The following is a 27,956-nucleotide window of genomic DNA, read 5'->3' as shown; positions in this document are numbered from 1 at the left end:
TTGGAGCTGGGGACGGAGTCCAGTTGACTCAAGAAGGAGTCCAGCTGTCCTTTGCGCAACGGATAGCGCATTGGACTTCTCGTGGAAGCAGCAATTCGAACGTTGTGGGTTCGAGTCCCGCTGGCGTCCGCGGACACGAGCTCCGCGCGTGTGACTGTGGGCCGGGCTGCACGGCCATTGGCAGGTACCCGCCAAACTGCGACCCCCCCAGCTCGTAACTCCTTCTCTGGCAGCGGGGGTCTTTTCAATAAAACATCTGTGTGTGTCTCAGTGTGTGGGCCCATCTTTTAAGTAGAACTGCATAAGTGTTTTTCCACCATTGTAAATATTCCTTGTATATTCGCGATAAGTCTTGCCTGTGTCTTTTTATTGTGAATAAATCATGGGAGAAATGTTCCCAGTCAGTTTCCGTCCTTTCTTGCATTGGTCCAGCATGGTTCGGATCTGAGTTTTTAGGCGGGTTTTTATTCCCGGTAATCGGTCCATTGAAGCCGGAACGTCCTGGGCAGGGCCGCTCGACTGCATCCGAGCCGGAAAGGTAGGTGGAATTTACCGCTGTCGGTGGAGTGAATCCGGTTCGGCTCGGCGTTCCGAGGGCGTGGATCCCCGATAGTTGAGACCGCGTGGTTACTTAGGTAAATTGGATCAAGACAAAAAAAAACCCTATGCCACGCAGTCGAGATATTGGCGTTCCACGGTCGGTTAAGCGACCCGCCGGCTCGCGGAGTTATCTAAGCGATGACCTACAATTCCGGGAGGTTGGTGGGAGACGACGTAACCTCCCCCACCTAGTGGTCGTTCTCGCCACCGACCCCCGGCCCATAAATATACATACACACATATATATATATATATATATATATATATATATATATATATATATATATATATATATATATATATATATATATATATATATATATATATATATATATATATATATATATATATATATATATATATACATACACACACACATCAGGATTTGCACTTCATTATGCCTGTTCTCTGTGGAATTTTAGGATTTGTATGTCATTTATTTCCATAGTTACTGATGCTTTTACTCATCCTTGCTTCTTTGCAGGTTGGATGGAGCTCCCCTCGAGATTATTATACATTTTTGTGGGCCTCAACACCTGGACCTTCTGAAGAAATTGTCATGCTGCAGCTCGTTTTCCAAGGTTTCACTTATTTTGTTTGTTTTCTGGTAGTTTTATTGAGTCACTTTCATAGTTGATGTGTATCAGTTATGTTTGTGTTTGGTAATGTCATAGTACTCTATACAAACCAAAACTGTGGTTGCACCAAAAGTTGATGAGCCACTTTTTTATCCCTCCATGATGATGTCACCAGAGGCATTATATTTTCGTGATGTCTGCTGTCGGTGCATCTGTGATAGCTTTTCATTACTGCAATAACTTCATTGCTGAAGGGATCTAAATCGAACTTGGTAAAAGTATGTAGCATGATATAAAGATGAACTGCTAAGATCATGCGGTTAAGAGATCAAAGATCAGATGTCCCATATGTAAAAATTATGTTGCTGTGCTAACTTGTGAACCAGTGATGGCATTTTCACCAAGCCTGGTATAAGTATGTATTATGATGCAATTATGAACTTATTACATTGCAGCATTACGATGTCAAAGGTCAGAGGTCTTGTCAGGTGAAAATGTGATAGTTGAGACAGCTTAAGGGGTTTTAATGAAACTTCTTTTTTGTCGATTTAATTTGCATGTAAAGAGCTGCAAAAGGTAACTTGAAAGAGCAATCTGAGATTGCATATCCTCGCCAGAACTAGTTTTGTGATTTATTTTGTTTGGTGTTTGTGTACTGGTGTGTTACGTAATTAATAAGAGACATAATTAGAACTGCCTCTTCATAACTGTTGGCAGTGATGACCGGGTACTAAGACGTCCCGCTTTTATAAGGCACCTGACCCTGACCCATGACGTTTTTATTATTATTCGTTATTCAATTTAATTTAGAATGGGATTAAAATGAATTCAATTCAAATCAAATGGAAGACCACATACGTTCAGTGCTGCATTCGAGTAATCAGGAGGAACCCAAACGAGCAAAAAGCAAAGATGATGTCATCAGGAGGAACCTGGATAAGATTCACATTTCAGCTGCTACTCCTCTACCCTCAAACCCATCCAGGCACAACCAAGTGAGCCTTATTCCAAAAAAAGAGAACCCATATCAAAAAATTTAATGATTCTGGCTGCCAGACCATGCATCCGATTTATTTGAAATTTAAAACATGTATTCGCCATCGCGACTAGATCATAAATCTGAAGTTTCACGTTGATTGATTAAGCGGTTCCAGAGAAAATGGTTTTTTAATTTTTCTTCACTCCATTATGGCCTCCAATCCATGTGACCTATCAATTATTCCTTAAACTTGTACACCCATCGTTTGAGGAACATTTGTGTGAAGTTGCTCCTCAATTTTCAAGCTGTTCTGGAGAAGATTAAAAAAGAAAAAAAAATATATATATATATATATATATATATATATATATATATATATATATATATATATATATATATATATATATATATATATATATTGGTGTTAACATTGTACAGAAATTTAATGAGGGCCACATTTAGAATATTGTGTGCAGTTTTTAGTCACCACAGTTCCAGAAGGACATCGATGCCATAGAGAGGGTTCAGCGCAGGGCTTACGGATTGATTCTGGGCCGAGCTGGACTCAGCTATGAGGAGCGGCTGAAGGAGACAGGGCTTTATTCACTAGAAAGGAGGCGGTTACGAGGAGATATGATAGAGATGCTTAAGGTAATGAAAGGTATAGATGAAATAAGTACAGATTAATTATTGAACAGAGTAGACAGTGAGAGGACCAGGGGCCAAAGCCTGAGAGGAAAGAAGAGGAGAGTTAAGACGGATAGTAAGGCAGGGGACTTTTACTCAGAGTAGTTAATGCAAGGAATGGTCTCCCTGGAAAGGTAGTGGCAGCAGAAAAAGTAGACAAGTTTAAATTAGAATGAGATAGGTACCTGGAAGTTATGGAAATAGAGGGGTATGGGGATGTTGACAAGACCTTTCGGTAGTTTGAGCATTGATGGGTGATTGTGTGCATGTGTACAGAGTGCTGTTGGTGGGGATCTTGTCAAGGGGTGTTGTGTACACTCCCAGTCCAAAGTTTTAGAACGGCCCCATTTTTCCAGTTTTTACTGAAACTTAAGCAGTTTAATGTTTCAATGTACTCTGAAATTAAAGCATAGAACAAATAAACAATTGCAGATAACAAAGAAATCGTAGAATCGTTTTGTTGAACAAAATGTAATCTAAATTTTTGACTCATCAAAGTAGCTACCTTTTGCAGATTTAACAGCCGAACATAATCGTGGCATTCCTTCTGCAATGGAAATCAAATATTGTTCGGAACATTCTTACCAACACTGTTGCAGAAGTTCCCACAAATGTGTTACACTTGCAGGTTGCTTTGCGTTCACCTTTCTGTCCAGTTCATGCCAAACCAGCTCGATGGGGTTTAAGTCTTGAAACTGTGCTGGCCATTCCATGATTTGAAGCCCATCATCTTGTTCTTTTCTTCCAAGGGAGTTCTGACATAGCCTGGAGGTATGTTTTGGGTCGTTATCTTGCTGTAGAATGAACCCCTGACCAACGAGGCGTAGACCAGAGGGTATTGTATGGCGCTGCAAAATGCTGTGGTAGCCCTTTTGGTTCAGGGTGCCAGTCACTCTGTGCAAGTCGCCGACTGGATCCAGCAAAAGAGTACCAGATCATCACGCTTGCTCCTCCATGTTTGACAGTTGGTGTCACACGCTGAGAAACCATCCTTTCACCTTCTCGACGGCATACAAAAACCCTGCGTGATAAACCGAAGATTTCAAATTTTGATTCATTGGTCCAAATTTTGATTCATTTATTGGTCTTCTTCCAGTTTTCAGTAGTCCACTGGCAGTGCTTCATGGCCCAGGTAAGCCTCTTTTTCTTATTTTTGTCATCTTGGCAATGGCTTTCTTACTACCACTCCATCTGTCAAACCTGCAGCTCGAAGTCTTCTCTTCACAGTTGAAACTGAGACTTCCTCACTTCGACCAGTGTTAAGCTGTGCTTGAAGTTGCTGTCCTGTGAGCCGCCTATCAGGCAAGCTGTTGACTCTCAGAAACTTGTCTTCTGATTGTGTTGTGGCTTTGAGTCTGCCAGACCTCTTCCTGTCAGTTTCCTCCAGTTTCCAAGTGCCTTTTGATCGTGTAGGAAACTGTACTCACTGACACCTTGGCTTCCTTTGCAATTTCTCGAAAGGAATGACCTACACTTGCAAGGGTTATAATGGTCTGTCTGTCTTCCTTTGTTAATTGTCATTTTCTTGCCATTATGACAGCAATATACCACTTCCTGCAGTGCAATATTGTCCATATAATGTTTCAGAAGGTGTAGCAACACAGTCTGTTCCAACACTGCTTTTATACAGACCGAGGGTTTGTAACTAATCAACCAAAGTTGGGACACCTGTAGGAATTGTTTGCATCAACTTTCAAGGTTTTATTTTCTTCCATTGCTGTAGAATAGCTGTAGTTGCTCACCCATTTCTTGTTCCCTGAAAAGGGCCTGTTTTAACAACTCTGGAATTAACATTATTTTTTAGTTTTTGGTAACCTAAACTTTGTGTTTTTGGTAACCTCTGTCAGTTTACTGCTAAGCTTTGTACCATTTCAGGTTATTCACTGGACTTGAACTGCTTAAATTTCAGGAGAAACTGAAAAATGGGGGTGTTCTAAAACTTCAGACTTCGGTAGTGTAGTTGATGATGTATGTTTTTAACGAAGCCCATGCCCCCTTCCCTGAGGGGAAGAAATTATTATTATTATTTTTTTAATAAAAATGTTTCATCAATTAAAAACTTTTTTTGCATTTTCTTTCTTGGATCTTGTGTAGATAAATTGGTATGGTGTTCACGCAGGCATGATGGGCTGTGTTGGATTTCCTTGTTCCTGTGTTGGATTTCCTTATTTGCTTGAATAGGTTTGAGGGTAAATCCAGTATGGCTGCAAAACCATGTGACCTGTGACTTCATATGTGTGAATCTTTTATTTCTCATGGGATAGGTGGTCATATGTGTAAAGTTTTGCCTCGATCTGTTCAGTCACTTCAGAGAAGATTTTTGAAGCTTAAAAAAACCCCAATATGACTGCCGAAACACGTGACCAATGATGTCATCAATTTTTTTTTTTCTTTTTCTGTGGATAATTTTATCTCAAGATAACCCTCAAAAACTTTCGTGCTGATGAGATGTAGCGTTCTGCATATGCAATTATAACGTCATAACAAAGGTACCTTTGACGTTCTTTAAAAAAAAATTGCACTTATTCCCCATGAGGAGTACTTGCCATGTGCAAAGTTTCAATTTTTTCCTCGGTACGGTTTCAGAGAGACAGAGGTCCAAAGTTTTTCCATTTTTCCAACATGGCTTGCAGACCATGTGACCTATGACATAATTACAATTAACACATTCTCCACGAGTAGTCGCACCTATGGTGAAAATTGTCTCTATCCGACAAGCGGTTGTGGAGAAAAACATGCAAGTTCTGTGTGGACAAACAAACGAATGGACCCAAACGCAATACCCTCTCCTTCAGCGAGGATGATAAAGGAGCGTTGGTGAAACCAAAAAGTTTGAGGGAATTTTAATCTGTTGATTTGGATTGTCTGCTTGTTTAGCTTTCCCAGAGAGTGAATTGCATTCAAAAGCCACTAAAGTCGAGCAAATATTTTGAAAGTTGGACGTTTTAGATGCAACATGGCCATTATCCAAATTGAGAAACCTGTGGAAATTAACCCCCTGGTGAAAACACATTAAGCTAAAATTAAGGATAACTTTTTCCTTAAGTGGGTTATTAAAATACAATTAAAAGTAAGTGTAAAGAGCAGCATTAAAATGTGCTTTGCAAAGGAGGGATTTCCTTTCAATAAATATATTTGAACAGCATTGTTATTAAAGATGTTAAAGAGACTTTGTCTTTGTCTTTGTTACCTCTGCCACCGAAGGTGGATGGAGGTTATGCTTTCACTTCTGTTTGTGAACAGGATATCTCAAAAAGTGATCGATGGATTCGGACGAAACTTTGTGGACAGGTTGAGTGTGTGACGAGGACAAATTGATTTGATTTTGGTGAAGATCTGTATAACAATAACTTTCGTGATTCCTCATCATTGAGATCAGTCCAATATTGATATATAGCACGATATCTCAAAAAATGGATGGATTCGGACGAACTTGGTGGACGAGTTGGGTAGGTAACAAGAACAAGTCTATTCGGTTTTGGTTCAGGTCCGGATGCCGATCTGGCCTGTCATTGGCATACAAAACTTAAACCGTTTAGCCTGGCGTAGACATGCGCTCTCCCTCATTCCATTAAAGATGTTCAGTGGACTTTGTCTGCATTGGTAATTTTCAGATGTGGTTTGAGAGAGTTCAGTAATATTGTATTGAATGTTGTGGGATTTTTTTTGCATAACTATGTTCATACATGTTTTATTTTTATTTTTTTATTATTTATATATTTTTTATGGTTGTGCAGCAAGTTGTTTCTGGAATTGCAAATATTTTATTGCCATGCATTTCAGCATCTTGGTGGGGGGAAACGATGGAGTACAATACTTCCTTGATCTCGTAACTTATTGGATAAGCAGTTGAAAAAATAATTTGTGGAATCGTCGTGAGTCACAAGGCAGGTGTTTTAATGGGATTTAGCAATGTTTCTATCCTTCAGTTGAAAGTCAGCCACTTTTATTTTTCTGTATAATTTACACTTAGTCATTTTAAACAAGACGTAACATTTAATGTTCATTTGAAGCAAAACTAGATTGTGACAGAAACTTCGTGAATACAGTAGTTTGCGACAAATTATACTTGTGGTCACTCTATGTTGATGAGCTTGAACAACATTGAAGCATCCCAGAAATAAACTTGGCAGTTAGCATTACCATTGGCTGTTGCACAACTATCTATTCTATTTCTGAATGTCCATGCACTCATGACAGTCTATTTACATGCAACATAGTCATGTGACACGTTTAAGTTTCTGCACCATCATAATCAACTGGAAATGTAGGTCAATCTTTCTTAATGGATGTTTCATTTATATCTTTTTATGAATCGTAATGAGATTCTGTTGGTGTTTGAAGTTTCCGAAATTTGAATTTTTTTTTTCTCAACTCGAGGAGGAAAGGAATGTTTGTAATTTAAAACATTTGAGTCATAAATGACATAGCACTTTATTTTCAACTTAGATGCATGTTTGAGGAGTATTGCTGTGCTGCTTTTGCAATGAACCCGTTTTCGATATGCTGACCGTGTTGTATAAATGCATTCCCTGTGTGTTCCTGTGAACAGCGTATTACCTCCCAAAGAATGACGGGGAGTTTTACCAATTTTGCTATGTCACACACATGGGGGAGATACGTGGGGCGAGTGCCCCTTTCCAGTTTCGTGCGCCATCACCAACAGACGAGCTATTTACCCTGGAGATGGACGAGTGCTCTGGTCTTTTGATGGTCACCACAAAGACTTCCCATTTAGAAGTAATTTTTTTTTCTTTCCTTTTGGTGTATGTGTGTGTGTGTCTCTGGCCCTGTCTGTCGGTCATAAATTTTATCGAACAGGAAAGGAATGTTTGTAATTAATGGACAGGTCATGCTGTAAATGGACAGATAAAGTGCTACATGAATTAAACCCGCCCCCCCCCCTCCTCCACCCACGTGCTGTTGTGTTGTGTACACATAGTTACAGATGGCACACCAGAATGAGTAGATGAGTGCATGCGTGACACTTTCCCAAGCTTGACAGAGCAATCATCTTTTTATAAATACGTACACCTCTGTGATGGTGAAGTTGCAATCAGATGTCTTGCACCATCAAGCAGGAATATTTAATGGCTTTTATAATTGCAAATTATTTTCATCTCTTATGGTTCCCCCCTTCCCCCAAACACTTATTTTCTTGGTTAACCATTTCACTATCCCCGACATTAACCAATCCTACATGTCTCTACACTATTTAGCCGCTAAACCTCAAAGCCTAATGTGGCAACTTCTGACAAAATATTACTTGTGAACATTATGTTGGGTGGTCGCTGGAGTACCCTTATTTTCATTTTTTTCCGTCTGTCTGTCTGTATGTATGTACGTTTGTTTGTATGTCTTGTTTGTAATGGACAGCTCTGGAGGCCAGAGTCAACCGATTTCGATGAAACTTGACAGGTAGGTTCATACCAGGATGTAGTTCTATGCTTTTGAGCACCGTTGCTATGGATACCACCTTTGCCTAGCAACGGGACTTCAAAATGTTTGAAAAATCCTAAAAAATATATTTTTCCGAAAATCAAAAATCGGCTTTCAGGATTTTATGTGCACTATAATCAAACTCTTTGTCAAAAATTTTCAGCCCGATCCGTCAAAAACTGTATGACTAGTATGCAATTATGTTGCGACCACCCATGTCGCTTCCCGGCTTGTTCGTTTTTGATTTGTATTAACAATATACAAATGAACCTCTAGGCATTTTCATTGAAACCTGTTATACTTGAAAATACATTCTGAAAGTGTTGCTTATCCTTTGTGTTTAACTTGTTTATAAGGCTATCACAGACAGGTCAATTGTCTGTCTTCTTTCACCTCCTTTCTAGTCTTGCACTCTCTGCGCCTTCCGTGCTTTATCCCCCCGCCCCCCTCCAGGTTTCTGCTGGGTGCACGTGGTCCCCCATCAAGCCCCAAATCCAGAATCACTGCTCACCTCATTCGTTCCTCTTTCTTTCCCACCTGTGAAATCAACTTCCACATTCTCTTAAATCTCGATCTTCTCTCCAGGTCTTCAAGACAGCTGTTCACCACCATCTTAGATCATCCCCGATCCAAAACTATGATCTTTTCTACCCTTGTTAAAGCACTTCTCCCTCCCTCCATTTCCAGCTTATTCTCCCTAAGAGTTTGCTTCTGTATCCATCTGCCCACCCCCTGCCATCCCCCTGCATATTCTCCCTACCCCTCATCCTTACCTGCATCCCTTGTTTGTCCATCTCCCTTTATCTTGGTCCCACAACCCTGCTGTGCAGCCCTTTCGCCCCTTTCTGCTGTTCCTTTTGTTCTGTTGCATCCTGATCCGTTCTGTGTTATCGTTCTTCCATATGAGCCTTGACTTTGTAAGTCCCCCATCTCCCCCCCCCCCCGTTTGGTTTCCAAATGATATCAGTGGAATAGTATTTGCTACAATTTGTTGATTGGTTGTATCTTTTCCACTTTTTTGAACAAATGGTAATTCCAACCCCCTGTTAACATTATGTCAAACACATTAAGGCTTAATCGAAAATGCGGCAAAACATATACTGAACAACTTTCCTGTCCACTGTACCCATGAAACTTTTGGGATTGTGACGATTCATGTACAGCTATAATAACTTGTTTTAACTGTACATTTATATTCATTACTATGCAATGCACATAGATGTTTCAATACTTGATTTGCCATGCTCACCAAAATCCTTGCGTTCTAACTTTGACTATTGAAAGGGAACATAATTACCCCCACCACTGAAGGTGGCCAGAGGTTATGTTTTCACCCATGTTTGTCTGTCTGTCTCTTTTTTTTTAATTTAATCTTTTACTGTGAGCAGGATATCTCAAAAAGTTGTGCACAAATTTGGGCAAAATTTGGTGGACAGGTTGGGTGTCTTACAAGGACGAATTGATTCGATTTTGGTGAAGATCCGAATACTATTTTCTCAAAGTAATTCTTCACATTTGAGAAAAGGGCCCAAAAACGATGTACTGTACAGCACAATATCTCAAAAACTTTTTGACGGATTCAGACGAAACTCCGTGACAGGATGGTTGGTTGTGTGACAAGGACCAATTTATGAGAGTTAGGCTGCGTTCAGATCTTCACCAAATCAGTCGGATAAAAAATGTAAACTGTTCAAACTGGTGGAGGTGTGTGCTCTACCGAGTGCTGTTGTAGTTGATAACTGAAATTGGCACATTTGTAAACCTTTTACTTCCTGTCTGCAATTGCCTCCTCAGGTATGTTACTGCAAATATACCTTTTTCCACACCCTTCCCTCTCCCATTCCCTCGCTCCCCCATCTTCCTATATCCTACTGATATCATAGCTTGATGCCACAGAAATCAGTATTACTTTGGAAAAAATATTTGTTGGTTTTTATTCTGTTAATTTTTTTTTTCATCTGCACTTTGAACTGTGAGCAAGTCTTTCATATATGATGCTTTTGGGTTGCTTGCATCACAGGTTATAAACATCCTTATCTTTATTACAGCAAAGTTTTTATTGGCTTCATATATTGAGCAATGACTTGTGCATTGTGACAGGATTGCCTGAAGGAGTCAAATTCCAAAATTGAGGAACTTGTGCAATGCAAGGCAAAGCTAGAGGAGGAGCGAAGGGGTTTGATCCAGGAGGTGGAAGACTTGCGCCAGAACATGAAGGGGAGTGACACTGATAAAATGAACTTGGCTCAAGAACTACAGGTGAGGACAGCTGATGTGTGGAGCTTGTAATGTATGATAACAACATGTATTGTACAAGTACTCCTTGAGCTGTTCAGAAATTATTTGTATATTTAAGTGTGACAGTAAAGGGAACAGGAAGGAGTGTGGGACGTGCCAAAAATTGGGTCATTCACAAGATTGAAGCCACATATCTCCTTTAAATCTTCCAGTAATTCCCCTTCTCTTGTCCCCTTGCTTCTTCCAGTAACCCACTGCTGGTTCTAATAGTTGACATGTATGGTTCAACTCGACTCCAAAAATCCAAGCTTTCCACCCACCTCCACTCTGTTGTTCCTCTTTTCTCCCGTTTGTGGAAATGTTTATTCTCGTTATTTTTTTGATGTTGATGGAAGGCTTGTGCTCCTACAGAAACATTGGACATTGGACTATTGTAGAATGAATTCCAATGATATTGGTGGCTGATAGACAAATACAAAATAAATGGGATTGGAAACTGTTCCTCGTATTCATGAGCCATGAGTTCAGTTGAGAATGCGTTTGGTTCACATCCCCAACTGAATGACTGCATACCCTTCCTCCAAAGTGCCAAAATTACACCTTATTTGTTATCAAGATCAGAATCAAAGCCACCTAAAAACTTTTGTCATCCTTTTCCTCTGTTAAGCATTAGTTTGGCATTTGATCCATTTTTACAATTGTAGAACTTCCTTTGAACCACACATTCCTGAAATTATCCAAAGTATACCAAAAAAACCCACTTTTTTGGTCATGTATTTATTAAACGGTGAGGTAGTGTTCACAGATTAGGTTGTACATATATCATATGCAGGATAAGGACATTGTTATGTTCCTTTCCATGATTTTAAACAACATAAGAAGACTATGAACAGGCTGATGCGGTCGCCTAGAGTTATGCACGTTCGCCTCTAAGCTGTCTGGCCTATTTTCAAATCTTGACTCGGCTATAAACTGTAATCCCTATGTTTCACAGGCAGGGTGATTCATCATTCTTTGTGCCGTCCCTCGGTTGGACATTACATGGCTCGTCTGCTGACATTAGTTGGTGGATATTAAAATCTCACTGTCCTTCACGAAGAGTGGGTAAAGTATCGCCGGCACTGACCAAATTGCAAATTCCTGCCTGAACCTTAGTCGAGCATTAAACAGGCTCAGCTTCCCTTGGCTAACCCCACAATAACGTGGGAATAATTATGGCTGTTGAAGAAGAAGAAATGCAGAATGCTATGAACAAATCATGACAGTGAATGGGATTTCAATCTGTGATCCCAACATTGTGATCCCAACATTGTGATCCACCTGTTCACATTGGATATGTTCACCAGGCCAACCTGGTTTGTTTGGAACACCGTGATGTTGAATGTCCAATGTCTAGTGACCATTCTCATTCCAGAGCATTGGTACAACCTATGTAGTCTCTCAGGAGATGGCAGGGTTGGAATTTGGAATTTGGCCATGAACCAAAAAGAGAATGCCACCACTTTTTGAATTGCAACAGACAAAGCTAACGAGACACCAGGATCGGGCAATATACTCATTGTTGCAAACTAATGTCGTTGAACAGAGCTTATTTACAGCCTGGGAATCTTGAACCCAGATGAGATGGCTCAAGGGTAGGCTTCTACCTCTGAGCTATCCTGTCGGCCCATGTTGAACATACTGTATATGCAAGAGAACATGCTATGTCTAGAATAGTACAAGACCATTCCAAAGGAAGTGAATCCTTGGGTGTATTTGGCAAAGTATTGCTGGAACTAGCGTGGATTCGATCAAATAGTTGTGTGTGTGTGTGTGTGTGTGTGTGTGTGTGTGTGTGTGTGTGTGTGTGTGTGTGTGTGTGTGTGTGTGTGTGTGTGTGTGTGTGTGTGTGTGTGTGTGTGTGTGTGTGTGTGTGTGTGTGTAATAGATATATAATATATATATTTTTTGTGTGTGTATGTTGCTGATTATTTGCCTACATGCAATGAAACCGCTTTGGAAGCTGAGGGTATGTGTAGCTTTGGTATTCTCATGTATGTACCATTTGTGAATGTCTTTATAAGCTGTGGAGGAACTCTGGGAATGGTTTGAAATGGCAAAGGGCTTACCTTGGATAGCCTTTCATGGTTGCTTGATGCAGCTTCTTCAGCTCGAAGAGTTTGAGAGGAGTCGATTTATATTTATATATGTAATATCTCGGAAGACATTACATATCTTCCTAGGAAGAACAGGAAGAGGCCATTTGGATTATGGCTAGTGATGTATCCAAATCTCAATTTTTCTATTTGACACAAAGCACGTATATGTATTTGTGCAGGTTGTGCACAAAAAAAACTGGAAACACCAATGTAAAGTCACTTCACAGGGCATGTGCCACTACGTGCGGCTTGTTTGGCCCGTATGCGCCATGGCATAGAGTCCACCAGCGTCTGGAATTCTGCAGGAGAGATGCGGTATCATTCTTCCATGAGAAAGTTGATCACCTCACATATGTTTGATGGAGGTGAAAAACTTTGTCTCAGGCATCATTCCAGAATATCCCTTGTATATAATATATCATCATTCCAGAATATCCCTTGCTTGATTGGGTTCAGATCTGGTGATGGAGAAGGCCATCACATGTGAATAACATCAATGTCATGCTCATCAAACCCTTGGAGGCCATACGTGCACTGTGGATGGGGGCATTGTCATCCTGGAAGACACCCCTCCCACCAGGAAAGAAATGCTGCGACATGGGTTGCAGATGATCACTCGGTACAATTGAGTTGCGAATGACATTGATCTGCCTTCTTATTGGGAATTAATTAAAATAAATATTAAATAATTCTGGCTGCCAGACCATGCGTCCGATCAAGTTGAAATTTAAAACGTGTATTCCCCATCATTACTAGATCATAAATATGAAGTTTCACGTTGATTGATTAAGCGGTTCCAGAGAAAACATTTATAATTTTTCTTCAATCCAATATGGCTGCCAAACCATGTGACCTATCAATTATTCCTCAACAAACTTGTACACCCATGGCTTGAACATTTGTGTGAAGTTTCCCCTCGATCTGTTCAGCTGTTCTGGAGAAAAAGATTAAAAAAAAAATAGGATTTAGGATAACTCCAATATGGCTGCCAAACCATGTAACCTATGACATCATATGGGTGAACCTTTTGTTCCTTTTGGATAGGCGGTCATATGTGTAAATTTTCACCTCAATCTGTTTTGCCACTTCAGAGAAGATGTTTTGAAGAATTTTTTTAAATGTTTTTTTTGAAACAATATGGCTGCCAAGTTACGTGACTGACGTTATCAAATTTTTTTCCTGAGGACTATTTTATTCCTTGATGACCCTCAAAATTTTTCATACTCATCAGATGTGGCATTCCATGAATATGCAATTATGACGTCATAACTAAGGCACCTATGACGTCGTCAAAGATATAGCACTTATTCCCCATTTGGAGTACTTGTCGTGTGCCAAGTTTCCATTCTTTCCTTGGTGTGGTTTCAGTGATGAGGTCCAAAGTTTTTTTTTCCAACATGGCTACCACACAACGTGACCTATGACATCATTGTGATTAAAACGTTCTGCATGAGTTGTCACCAATGAGTAGTTCTACATTTCAAAATGGCCACCAATGGGGCTTCATGATGTTTTACTTCTGTCAAGTAAACTTTCTATGTTCTAATTTATCAATGAAATTTGAGGCAAACATAACCATACAATATATTGTGTCCTTGTACCAAGTTTGTGATGAATCTTCTTCTTCTTCTTCTTCTTCTTCTTCTTCTTCTTCTTCTTCTTCTTCTTCTTTCGGCTGCTCCCGTTTGGGGTCGCCACAGCGGATCATCCGTATGATCCGCATAGTGATTTGGCACATGTTTTACGCCGGATGCCCTTCCTGACGCAACCCTGGTCGCCTCTTACGACACAGGGATATGGTAGACCTATTTTAACCGGGGTATATACCGGCCCAGTACACTGGTACTCATTTCGCCGACCTCGGAAGGATGACAGGCTGAGTCAACCCCCTGGTGTATTAATTCAGTGGCCCAACGGGGCTTGAACTCAGGACCTTTTGGATCTCAAGCCGCTGACCTAACCACTGCGCCAACACCAGGCTTCAAGTTTGTGATGAATATATGCTTGATTTAGGAAGTTTTATTTCAAAAACGTTATACTAAATTTTGCAACAACTCCGTGTGTCTCGTACAAATCTTCACATTTTTATGAATTTCTCATCATGGTGTAAATTGAAGTCAAATGTATGGATCATTAATGTTTCACTTTCTCGACGTGCACACCCTGAGTTATAATGCACAGCACACCCTGAATTACAACACATATGCATATTAAAAACTTGCAGCAATGATAACATATTACATAAAGAGTATATATAGAAAAAGTTTACATCCAATTTTATGCAATATTACATCACAGCATGATTTGGTGAATTGGCAGTTTTGTTGTTCTGGCTTGATTAACCATGCACATGGACTACTTGAATGCCTCATCATTGACTGTGTTGAGGTTTCAGACATTTTTTCTTGGATCATCTGTAAAGTATGAAATGTTTCACCCAGACATAATTGCCTGCATGCACAATTTATGACATTTGGCCTCGACAGCACAACTATGCCCTGCAAACATTATCCCTCTGGATGTGCGCTGCCGCTCGCCACGTCGCCACAGGGTGAATCCCTCTTACCTGTGTCTAATATTTTAAACCACCCATTAGCCACTGTGGCTAATCCATGTTTTAGTGTTTTTTTTTTTTTTTTTTTTTTTTTTACCAGTTTTAGACAAATTTTGGGTGATTTTAGCACAGAATTCAACCTTCGTTGGGACGCCCGAGACGGCCGCCATTTTGTATGTTTTGATTACGGGAATCACGCGTGATTTCGTACAAGCTTTTTTATATATATATATATATATATATATATATGTATATATATATATATATGTATATATATGTATATATATATATATATATATATATATATATATGTATATATGTATATATGTATATATATATATATATATATATATATATATATATATATATATATATATATATATATGTATACTAACTTTAGTAGTTTTAAACTAGTTTCTCGTAAAAAAAATCGGCCGAAATTGCGCATGATTCCCATGATTCTCGGCTCAAAATTATTTTAATTTTTTTTGAAAAAAAAAAATATTTCTTTCCGGAATGATTCGGCGCTACTCGGCACTACATGCTTCGTTGGGTCAGTGGTTGCCAGGTGAGTTTTGACACAATCAGTAATAGTACCTGTAGTAGGATGAGTTTGGATGAGAGAGTTTGTTTGGATGAGTGAGTTTGATGGGTGAGATTGGTTGTATGTGTGAGATTGGTTGGATGAGTGAAGTTGTTGGGTGAGATTGGTTAGATGAGTGAGTTTGACTGGCATGAGGTTGGTCCAATCCTGGTCCACAACCACCCCCATCCCCCACTACCAACGACTAAAGGCATAATGACTTTACCCCCCCCCCCCCACACACACACCATCATCACCACCACCACCACCATCCCTCACAATCACCACCTCCCTTGATGGTCGTTCATTCAACCAATCTCACACGTCAAACTCACTCATCCAACCAATCTAAACAATCCAACTCATTCATCCAACCAACCTCACCCATCAAACTCGCACATCCGCCTTAAAATTAACTTATTATTTCATATTGCTAAAAAAAAAAAAAACTTTTGAATAAAATATGTGCCTATTTCCTTTCTCCTGTGGCGAATCATTCGAAACCTGGATTAGCCACAGTGGCTAATTCCTTTTGAAAGCCAGAGCACACCCAGTCCCTGCTTTGATATTTCCTGCCAGGGTATCTTCTCTTTTCACATATGTTTAGTCAACTTTCTTGGATACTACTTTTTTATCATTGCTGCTGATCTGAGAGCAGCATTCTGGGTTATGCTGAGCAGCACCAAAGGTAAGTTCCTTTGCACATTCGAGGCAGTGTGTTTTATAGTTCGATGGGAGAGACACAGATCTCAATGTAGAAACAGAAGAGTCCCTTCCCTTGTTGGAAATGTCAGTATGAAGAGCTTTGCAGTGTTTTGTGGTAAGGTGTACTTATTGTAATAATTATGTCCATCATTATCTGAAGATTATAGCTTGAGATGGAGCTCATCTTCACAGTCTTTGGAAGCCTGTATCAGCGTTGAAAGTCCCTTCCGTTGAAAGCACAGATTGCACAAATATCTTTGCTTGGAACAGCCATGATTGTTAATTTATAATCTGCAATAAATAAGAAAACAGTTTCTTGGAACATATAATGATAAGACAAAGGTAATGTACGTTTTCGGGAAAATCCAACATGGCTGCCAAACCATGTAGCCTGTGTCGTATGTGTGAACCTTTTGTTCGTCATGGTGGTATGCCTGGTGTTGGCTTAATGGTTAGGGTGGTGGGCTTGTAAACCTAGGATCCTAAGTTCAAATCCCACTCGGCTGTTGAATTAATACCAGGTGGGGTTGACTGCCTGTCATCCTTCTGAGGTTTGCAAAATGAGTACCAGCTTGCTGGTATCCTGTGTTAGAGTGGTGACCTGTCCAGGATTGTGCCCAATAGCCAAGGAGATTGCTTCGGCAGCACCAACGCTCTGCATAGAGTATGTTCCCAGTGGATGGATAGGTGGTCATACATGTAGTTTCGCCTCGATCTGTTCAGCCATTTCAGAGATTTTTGAAGGTTTTTTTTGTGTTTGCTTGCTTGTTTTTTTTTTTTTTGTTGTTAAACAATATGGCTGCCAAATCACGTGGTCGATGACGTCATCAAAAAAATTTCTGTGGACCATTTTATCCTGAGATGACCCTCAAAATTTTCATGCTGATCAGATGTAGGATTCTTTACATGCAATTATGACATCATAATGAAGGCACTGATGTCAAAAAATAAAATCACATTTATTCTCCTTGAGGAGTACTTTGCCACATGCCAAACTTCAATTTTTTTTTTCCTTGATGCGGTTTCAGAAAGAGGTCCAAAGTTTTTCCTTTTTTTTTTTTTCCAACTTGGCTGCCACACCAAGTGACCTATGGCATCATAATTTTCATGAAAACATTCCACATGAGTCACTCCTATGGTGAAAATTTCGTCTGAAACCGACAAGTGGTTGTGGAGAAAAACACTTAAATAGAGTATGGTCCCAATGGATGGATAGGTAGTCAAACGTGTAAAGTTTCGCCTTGATCTGTTCATCCATTTCAGAGAAGATTTTTGAAGGTTTTTTACTTATGAAATCTAAAGATTTCGTAAGTATATTGATGCCTTCCGTTTCTGTTTGTTTGTTTGTTTGTTACTTACGAAATCTAAAGATTTCGTAAGTATATTGATGACTTCCGTTTGTTACTTACGAAATCTAAAGATTTCGTTAGTATATTGATGACTTCCGTTTCTGTTTGTTTGTTTGTTTGTAGGCACGATAACTCGAACGGAAGAAGCTACCAATGTCAAATTACACCACGTGATTCAGGAGGGTGGTGGCAAGCGCTGATTAGATTTTGGTCAAAATCGGTCAAAGGTCAAGTTCACAGTGAGGTCAAACATCCAAAACATTTGATTTTTGATGGTTTGGTACAGAATCATCGTAGAAACTTCTGGTATGGTTTGCGTCGCAACCTTCTCCAGAGACAGCTTTTATGAGACAAGGTCAGAGGTCAAGTTGACGATTTCGTAAGTACCAGTCTATGACTGCTTGTTTGTTTGTTTGTTTGTTATCAGAGAATCTCTGGCTATTATCAGAGAACCACCTCAGTGCCGTCAAGTCTGGCATTTCACTCAAGCTGACTGGCAGGGTCTCCAAGCAGCCCTCAAACTTAAAGACTCGTCTCCTATCGCTACTTTCTCCAACATCAACTCATCCTGGGAATTCTTTCAAAGAAACTTGCTCTCTCTCATGCACAGATTTATCCCCTCTCGTTTTCAGTTGTCCTACCCTTCCTCCACCCATGGTTCACTGAAGCTTGTGGCGAGGCAGTTGTCCTGAAACAACTTGCCTTTGCCTCATGGAAAGCAAACCCAACTGAGAGTAATCTCGGTTCCTTCCAAAAAGCTCGGAACACGTGTGTATCTACCCTCAGGAGAGCCAGAAGACAACATCTTTCTCAGCTCAAGTCTGAACTCTCAAACCTCTCTCCCTCCTCCAAATCCTGGTGGTGTCTCATCAAATTTGTAACTGGTGTATGTTCCCTCCTCCATCCCCTCCCTTACCTCAAATTGCCACACTGCTCGTACCACATGTGAAAAGGCTGAATGCCTAAACTCGGTGTTTGCATCAAAATCTTGTGTCCAAAACCCATCGCTTTCTGTACCCACCTTACCCAGTCACACACCTGTCCCTGGACTTTGTGTCCTTTTCCTCTGACAAAGTGGAGAGCTTGCTGTCAAATCTCGACTCAGATTTTGCAACCGGTTCAGACGACATCAGCCCACGTGTCCTAAAAACCTGCTCCTCTGCTCTTGCTCACCCTCTCTCTGTTCTATTCACCCTCTCATTTGCCCAAGGTCATCTGCCATCTGCTTGGAAATCAGCAAACATTACTGCCCTTCATAAAAAATGTGCAAAAACAGATCCTTGCAACTACAGACCAATCAGCCTTCTTCCATTCATCAGCAAGGTTATGGAATCTATCATCGCTTCAGACGTTAAATCCTTCCTCTTCTCCAATGGCTTGATTTCCGATCATCAATTTGATTTCAGACCAGGTCACTCTACCCTGGATATGCTGCTTCTGCTCGCCCAACAATGGATGGAGGTCCTCACTGCTGGACATGAAATCATAGCCATATCCCGAGACATATCGTGTGCTTTTGACACGGTCTGGCACACTGCCCTGCTCACCAAACTCTCTTCCTGTGGTATGCAAGGCCATCTCCACTCATGGCTAGCAGATTTCCTCTCCTGTCACAGTCAACGTGTGGCCCTAAATGGAGTTTTCATCCCTTCTTCCTGTCCAGGCTGGAGTTCCTCAAGGCAGCGTTTTGGGCCCTGTTCTTTTTGTGGTTTTCATCAATCATATCTCCGACTCTCTGGAAAATCCTCTTTATCTCTTTGCTGATGACTCCACCCTCTGCCTTACCATCTGTCATCCCTCAGACTGGCAGGCAGCAGCTTCTTTGATCGCTGCAGAGCTGGGTAAAATCACAAACTGGTCCAACATGTGAAACGTGTGTTTCAATCCGGACAAATCTCACACTCTCACGTTGTCTCTCTGAAAGGACCGTTTGGAACCCCCCCCCCCATCAACTTTCTCAGCGCAATCCTTTGGAAGAGGTCCTTTCTTTCAAGCTTCTGGGTCTCACTACCTGCCATGAACTTTCCTGGGAAAGCCACATTTCCAACTTGGCCTCCAAAGCTAGTCGCCGACTGCGAATCCTCCGTCATGCAAAGTCCTTCCTCGGCCCACCTGAGCTGCTGACCACAAACAAAGTTTTCGGCCGCAGCCAGATTGAGTACTGCTCTCCCCTCTGGGCTGGTGCTCCTGCCTCTCCCCTTTCTCGGCTTCACGCTGTGGAAATCGAGGCATTTCGGATCATTGGCATTTCCCGCGATGAGGCTGAGTCTTTGGGGCTCTCGCTCTCTCACCGCAGACAGGTCGGTGGTCTTTCTTCTGACTTCTGCTGTCTCCTCTCCGGTCTCACCCCCCCCTTACCCCCCCCCCCGCGCTGTCTGCGAATTGTCCCCACCATATTTCCGCAGGGCACTCAAGGTCTGCCAACAACCTCTTTCTGGTAAAACCACCAAAATCACGAATCGCTGCTCACCTTCACTCTTTCATTCCTCTTTTTTTTTCCCGCCTTTGCAATAAACTCCCTCACTCTGTTCAATCCCATTCTTCCCTCCAGGCCTTCAAAACAGTTGTTCACCACCACCTTTTGTCGTCCCCCATCCAAATCCTTGATCTTTTCTACCCCCGTTAATCCACCCTAAACCCACCTCCTTCAATTCCCTGCTTTCTTTCGTGAAAGTCCCTGTAATGTCCATCTTGTATACCCCGTGTTCCTTGCCCCATCCCTCTCCCTTCCACAGATCTCCTAATGTCTCTGTTCCACACTGTTTTGTCCTTCCCACTTCCGCTCCTCTTGTCTCATGCCCTCCTCGCTGTGCGTTTTGTGTTTGCTCTCATACGAGCCTCGACAAGGTGTACAAAAAAAAAAAAGTACCATGCAGACACAGTTAGATAGACAGACAGACAGACAAACGCACCCAAATGCAATACTTTCTCCTCTGGCGAGGGTAAATGTTACACAGTTATAAATGGAGAGTTGCTGTGAAAGTTAAATGGAAAATCAACAAAAACAAATCTAGATTTACTCTGACAGAGAGACTTGTAATAACCCAATTTTAACATGTTTATGTGATTATTTGAGATTTATGGTAATTAATTTTCATTTCAGGACTATAACTTTCATTTTGTCACTTGTGGGCCATCGTTCATTAAAAAAAAAACAAGATGTGGAGCATGTTCCATATGACTCGAGTAATCCCTCATCACACACTGTAAAACAGTGGTGGTAATAGGAGTTAATTAAGCAACAAAAATAAGAAAATAACTTGCAAATAGTCGACATGTCTTAAAGTTAAAGGGCAATAAACACCTATTTTTGATTTTATCTCAAAAACAACTGTCCTTGACAAATTTGAAGCCCATTACAGATCTGTTGATACATGTTTGCATAATTTCTGACTCAGAAACTTCCTGTCAAATTCCTGTGCATTTGAGCTATGGGTGGCCGATAAGTGATAGGAGTCAGGACAGGAATGGGAGCATGCACCGGAGCAGCGTGTCGCTGCGTCCACTTTTCCGTCGGTACTCCAGGAACCTCCGTCTGGCCATCCCTCAGGCAGATGCCTGACCGATGCACATCTCCTTGAGATGCTGATCAACCTGCTGCAACCACTAGGCATGTGGTCGGCCCATTGGCTTCCTCCACTCATGAGGCTCCCTCGCTGAGAGAATCTGGTGAGCAGGATCAGCATCAAGAAAACGAGCCACATGTCCATACAGCCGCAGCTGATGCTCACGGACTATGCAGGTAACAAATCTCATTTGAGTGAGTCTCAGCAACCGCTCGTTGGACACAAAGTCCGACCAGCAATCGCCAAGGATTGTCTGAAGAGACCTGATACCAAAGGAATTAAGTCTCCCTCTCAGATCCCTGGTCAGAGTGCAAGTCTCTCATCCATAGAGCAAGACTGGAAGTACCAAGGACCTGAAGACTCGGACTTTCATTCTCCCGCACAGGTACGGGCAGCGCCACACCCCATGATCAGTGAATCCATGACTCCCCAGGCCCGACTCAGATGTCTGTTGACCTCTGGCTCAAAGCCAGCAGACACATGGATATCACTGCCAAGGTAAGTGAATCTCTCTGTGACCTCAACATCCTTGCCACAAACAGGTACAGACAGGATAGCAGCATCCAAGATGTCATTAAAAGCCTGGATCTTAGTTTTGACCCAGGAAACTCGGAATCCCAGCGGTTCCGACTCCTCATTCAGCACTTCGAGGGCCCCCAAAAGGATATCTAGAGTCTCCGCAAAGATGACTGCATCATCTGCGAAATCAAGGTCAGAGATTTTGACATTCCCAAATGATGCACCGCAGCTTGATCTCTCTCTGACATCCTCACCAGAACCCAGTCCATACAAGTGCTGAAAAGTGGGGGGTGGGGGGGGGCAGTACACACCTCGGACGAACTCCAGTAACTACTGGAAATGGGTCAGATATGGTACCACATATCTCACAGCACTCTCAGTACCATAGAAAAGTTCAAACATCAGCTTGATCAGTTTTGGTGGTACTCCAAGAATCCTCCAGACGGCATCCCGATTCAATGAATCAAACGCTTTGCAGAGATCAACATAGGCCACAAGCAGCACTTGCCAAAACTCTCATCTGCGTTCAGTGAGGACCCAAAGAGCAAGGATACGGTTAATCGTTGACCTCTTTGGTTTTTATGCCTGACTGCTCTTGGGCGCTGGTGCTCAAGCAGATGGTGGCGAACCCTTTCAAGAATTATCCGAGTAAAGACCTTTCCCGGCACTGAGAGCAGCGTCACCCCTCGGTGGTTGTTGCAGTCTTGGCGATCACCCTTCTCTTTCCAGAGAGGGACAACAAGGCCCCTCTTCCAGTCAGTTGGGATGATGCCTGTGTTCCAGGCAGAACACAGAACTGCATGCAACGACACAAGTGCAGCATTTCAACCAGCCTTGAAGTTCGGTATGGATGCCACGGATCCCTGGAGCTTTCCCCATTTCAACCGGTTTACTGCAGTCTGTTTCCACAAATGACGGTGGACCACAGTTGATTGGAGGCTTTGGAATAGTGAGAGGAACACCCTGCCATCCAACTCGACAGCTGGTGGATCAGCTTTGTGCAGCTGCTCAAACTAACCGGCCCAGTGGTCCTTCACTTCAGACTTCTCTGTCAAGAGCCGACCACCCTCTGCTCAAACTGCAGTACACCAAGGAATGGGTTTGGAGGAACGCAATGCACAAATTCCCCTGTAATCAGGATGAGAATGACTTGACCACAGGTGATGCTCGACCCCCCTCACAGATTCCTCGCACAGAGGCTTCCTTGTCCACCCTTTGCGCACGTACAGTTTTTACGCCTCAGCTCCCTGAACAGCTCAGCTCTGCCATTCAGCCTGGCCTTGCGACTCTGGTCAATGGTGTCCAGTGTCCCTTGAGAGACAAAATTCTTCTTCGCCCTCAGGTGAGTTCCAAGACATCCACTATGAACATCATGGACGGTGGTCTTGAAGGCACTCCACAACTCTTCAGGACCCCCCAAAGCACCCAGACCCCCAAATCTCTACTCGGCCTGTTCGCACACTCCTCAGCTACCCTCTCATCTTTGAGCTTGCCAACATCCAGCCTTGGCTGGGATCATCTCATTCTCCCAGATTTAAGCTGCAACTTCAGAGTTGCCACAACAAGCCTGTGGTCAGTATTGAGGAACTGAGCACTCTGGTGGACCCTGCAGTTCTGGATCTTCATCTGGCTGGGGGTTAAAAAAAAAAGACTATTTATCATGAATATTAAAACAAAACCGTTTTATTATGAATATAATAATTAGTAAATGAAACATTGTTGGATTAAATTTTAATACTGGTATATTTTGGAACAAAGTAGGTTATCAATTGTCCATATGATCATTAAAATCATGTCCCTACACTTATTTATGCAGACCTGAAAATGATTCGATGAAATTTTGCATATTTTTAATAAAATAATTACATTTTAAAAAGAAATATGTTCCAGTGACTCGCAGATACCCGTCTGACGGGTATGGGGGACAGGAAGGATCACAATACTCGGTTACGGGAGTTTCCTTGGATGTTTTGCGCCGCATTCATATTGGTGGCGTGTCTGGGTGCCCATGGTAGCGTTTGAGACCGGGTGCTTTAGATTGTTGGCCTTGACACATCATGCCGGATGAGTAACACGAACGATTTGACATATTCATCGTTTCTACATTATCTCCATCAACAGATTAACATGGCAGGATAAAAGTCGTAAATGCTGAGTTGAACAAACGTTCTGAACTCATGGACTTAGTTAAGTAAGTCAGAGTTGCCACAACAAGACTGTGGTCGTCGGTTTGCCGCCAAACGCTGCTGATTGTGACGTCATCGATTCCCTCTTTGAAAATTCTATTGATATTCGATTTGTTGAATCCGCGATCACCTGCGTAAATACATGGAACACATAATGTGAATATTTCGGAAGTATGAACAGAATATGTTCGGAGAAAAGTGTGTTAGAGGTTCCAGGCTTACGCCCATTTTATTATAATGATGAATAACAGTTATTTATTTTATATTAAGTATGTATGGTATGCCAAGTGTGGAAACAAATTCATTGCATCTCGTTAAATGTTTGTGATGTGACAAAAGTGTGTGTGTGTGTGTGTGTGTGTGTGTGTGTGTGTGTGTGTGTGTGTGTGTGTGTGTGTGTGTGTGTGTGTGTGTGTGTGTGTGTGTGTGTGTGTGTGTGTGTGTATATTCTTTTCCAAAGTTCAGGAAGCTTGAGAACATAAATATTGTCGTTTAACTTCTTTAAATAAAGACAATCATGCCACAAAGTGGTTTGCTTGTCATGGAAGACTTGTTATTGGTTCTGAGGGAGTCGGTGTGAATAAAATAGGACATACAAAACTGAGTTGGGAAGCAAAAACTGCTGTTCGCCCACCCACCATCCGTCCTCCCCCACTCACCCCCTTCCTACCCTCCTCCCCAAACAATTGTAACCTCATTGTTGAATTGATTTGAGTTAGTTCCTGAACCTTCAGAAAGACCTTAAGATGAGTTTATTTTTGCTGAGTAACAATTGCATTGTCATGCTGTTGTATAAATCGTGAGACTTGTCCTTCATGAGGTGCTGTCCATTCCAGTCTTTTCAATATCTGGTTGAGGCCTGTGGGTTTGGTTGTTCCTCTTCTGGGAAGGTCCAACATAAACCTTACATACATGTTGGCTTGTTGCAGGCAGTGCAATGCCATATATTTCATGGTCTCAATCGTCTTCTTTTACTGATATTATACTTCCATTCTCGCTTGATGTGTTCAATCTGACAACCTTGTGCTGATGCTGTCGGTGTATGCCCTCTGCAGGATTTGGAGGGGATATCGTATCCCATACCTCTTGTCTCACACATGAATTTCGTTTGGTCTGCTTCCATCAAATGCATGTTTGGCTGGGATTCAATCGTATGGCTATTTTGCCGATGCAGTGCCCCCCTCCTCCCCTCACCTTTCACCTGTAGTTCAGGGCAGCGATTTGGAACGTGCCTTGGATAATGGCATATATTGGCCTACCTTATTAAAGGTGCCTCAAAGTTTTAAAGGTCTATCAGTGATTGTTTCGCCAGTTTAACACCCTCTTCCAAATGACGGCATCATAACTGATGCACCAAAATAGCAGATTAGAGTCGAGATGGAAATCCAATAAACACAAGACTCTTTGAGCCCCTGAGTTATTCTATCAGTGCTTTCCTCTATTAAGCATTATCGTTTGGTATTTGGTCTGTTTCTTTTGTCCTCGAAGGATAGATAATGTGCAGAGCCAGTGACCTTACCTTGTGAGCTGTCTCGTCTGGGTTTGATTCTCAGCTCGACTATAAACTGTCAGATTAGTGCTTTGCAAGCAGGGAAGTGGATCAGAAAGTCTGCCATCCCTCATTCATATGGGCATTAAGCCAACTGTCCCGTCTGCTAGTACAAGTTTGTGGACCTTAAATTTATCCCATTGTCATTCAAGAAGAGCTGGTGTGTTGTTGATGTCATTGGAAATCCTTGCCACAACCAGCACCAGTTGAATGTTTGGCCTGATCAGCCGATTTGTGAAAGACTTGGCTCAAACTTCCTGCTTTACCGACACCACAAGAAAGCAGGATTAATTGAGGCCGTTAACAAGTCGAGCTATTATGTCAGTTTTGAAAAATTGCCCAAAGTACAGGATATTGAAACGAGGGGAGGAAGGAGTAGTCACCCACCCTTGTGCGTTTGAGTTTATGTTGATACTGCCACATCTGTGCATGTGTGTTGTTATGACTGTCAACCATGTGTAATGATAGTGTTTAATAGGCCTATGAAGAGTTCTTAAAACAACATTTGAATTTCAGTAAAACTAGAAATACGTGCTCCCTACGGGAGCAGTCAAAGGGAGGGTAGGGGAGTGGGAGTAGGGTGTTAATGTTATTATTCTTCTTTAATGGCCATAATTATTCCCAGGTCCTTGTGCGGTTGGCTTGGGAATGCTTGACCCAAGTCTTTCACGAACTGGCTATCCAGGCCTGACGTTCCAATTGGGTTAGGGCAGGAATTTGTAATTTGGCCACGGTGCCAGCGATAGCTTGCTGACTCTGCTCATATGACACAGTCAGATCCTTAATGTCCACCAACAAATGCAAGCAGATGGAACGCCCAGTTTAACGTCCATCCGAGAAACGGCACACACACTGATTAATCGCCCTGCCGATGAAACATCAGATTGACAGCCTATAGCTGGGTCGAGATTCAAACCCAGGTTAGACAGTTGGGAGACGAGTGTGCGTACCGCAAGGCTATCCTATCAGCCCCGTGTTAATGTTATTATTATCATCAGACGGTATTCGCTGATTAATTTTAATGAAAAATCCAACTTGGATGTCATGGAGGCTGGAAGGAGTCAAGATTGAAGGAAGATGCATCAACAATTAAAGGAATGCTGATGATACCACTCTGTCGGCAGAAACTAAAGAGGACTTGATGAAACTGTTGCAGACAGTGAAGAAGGAAACTGAAAAAGCTGGTCTTTATTTAAACCTTAAAAAAAAGAGGTCTAAAATCTTGTCAACTGATAAGATCAATGTGTTCAGATTGGGAGATGATCATGTGGATAGTTGAAAGTTTCATCTTCCCTTCCTGGGTTCAAAGATTGAAGTGAGTGGAGGAGAATTTAACGGACAGTTACCATTGTGGGGAACAGCAACGTCAGGAATGACAAAGATCTGGAAAGTCAGACTTGACGATTCAAACCAAGAGGAGGCCGATGAATGATCTGGTGTTTCCCGTATGGATGCGAGTCATGGAGAGTGAAAAAGAAAGAGGAATGAAAGTTTTAAAATCTGGTGTTTTCGCCGAATGTTAAAAATTCCATCGACAGCAAGAAGAACAAACAAATCCGTGCTTGAATAAATTGGACCACCGTGTACATGAGAAGTGCTGATGTGGAAATAGAAACAACCACACATGCAGAATACGAAAGTCTGGAGAAGTCGACCATGCTGTGTACGGTTGAGGGAAGGAGAAGAAGAGGCAAACCTTGTATGTGCTAGATCTAGATGGATGGGGTAAAGGCGACAACCAAGCTTTCTGCTTGAGCTTCAGAAAGCAGTGCAGCTTCGGGATGTTTGGAGAAATGTGATCATGAATATCACCAGAGGTCAGCCACAACTTGCCGGAACTGGATAACCGGTTGTAAAAATCTTCTCTTTTATTATGTTCGTGGACCAGTGACTCTTTGCCTATACACTGCCCATGTACAAATTTTCTCCAAATATACCGCAGGCGAGTTTTAAACGGTGCTAGCAATTGTTAGGAATGGGATTAAGTGGCAAATAAAGGTTAGAATTGGACCGTAGGGGTGTCGGGGGCAAAATCGCACATCACACTTGGAGCCATCGCTGGGAGAAATCCCACACGAGGCCCCAAGATGCAAGTTGTAAACAATTTTCATATACAGTCCACATATAATCTGGAAGGGTCAGGTTATCATCCTTTCTGGGGTGTCTAGATTGCAGTTGATCTCGGCTCTGATCCGTTATTCTGTAGTGGATGCGATAAGCATGGAATGCATCAAGGATGTCAGGATTCCTCCAGGTTTCTTTCAGTTTTGTGTTAAATAGCAGTAG

At 41.8% G+C, this 27,956-nt stretch overlaps 1 protein-coding gene across 6 annotated transcripts in view; it reads left to right on the top strand.

Moving 5' to 3' along the window:
- The window catches only part of TAX1BP1 (Tax1 binding protein 1), a 248,109-nt gene that overhangs the window by 23,138 nt on the left and 197,015 nt on the right, over positions 1–27,956 (top strand). For all 6 annotated transcript variants that reach the window (XM_085876996.1, XM_085876995.1, XM_085876993.1 and 3 more), the window contains 3 exons: positions 1,085–1,181; positions 7,397–7,584; positions 10,384–10,542. In XM_085876996.1, coding sequence (XP_085733122.1) covers positions 1,085–1,181; positions 7,397–7,584; positions 10,384–10,542 — 444 coding nt within the window. The remainder of the gene's footprint in view (positions 1–1,084; positions 1,182–7,396; positions 7,585–10,383; positions 10,543–27,956) is intronic.

The sequence above is a fragment of the Eptatretus burgeri genome, chromosome 4 (assembly GCF_056783735.1).
Source record: "Eptatretus burgeri isolate ZD-2024b chromosome 4, Ebu_testis_v1, whole genome shotgun sequence".
In the NCBI taxonomy this organism is placed as follows: Eukaryota; Metazoa; Chordata; class Myxini; order Myxiniformes; family Myxinidae; genus Eptatretus; species Eptatretus burgeri.
This window is presented reverse-complemented; position numbering and strand designations above follow the sequence as displayed.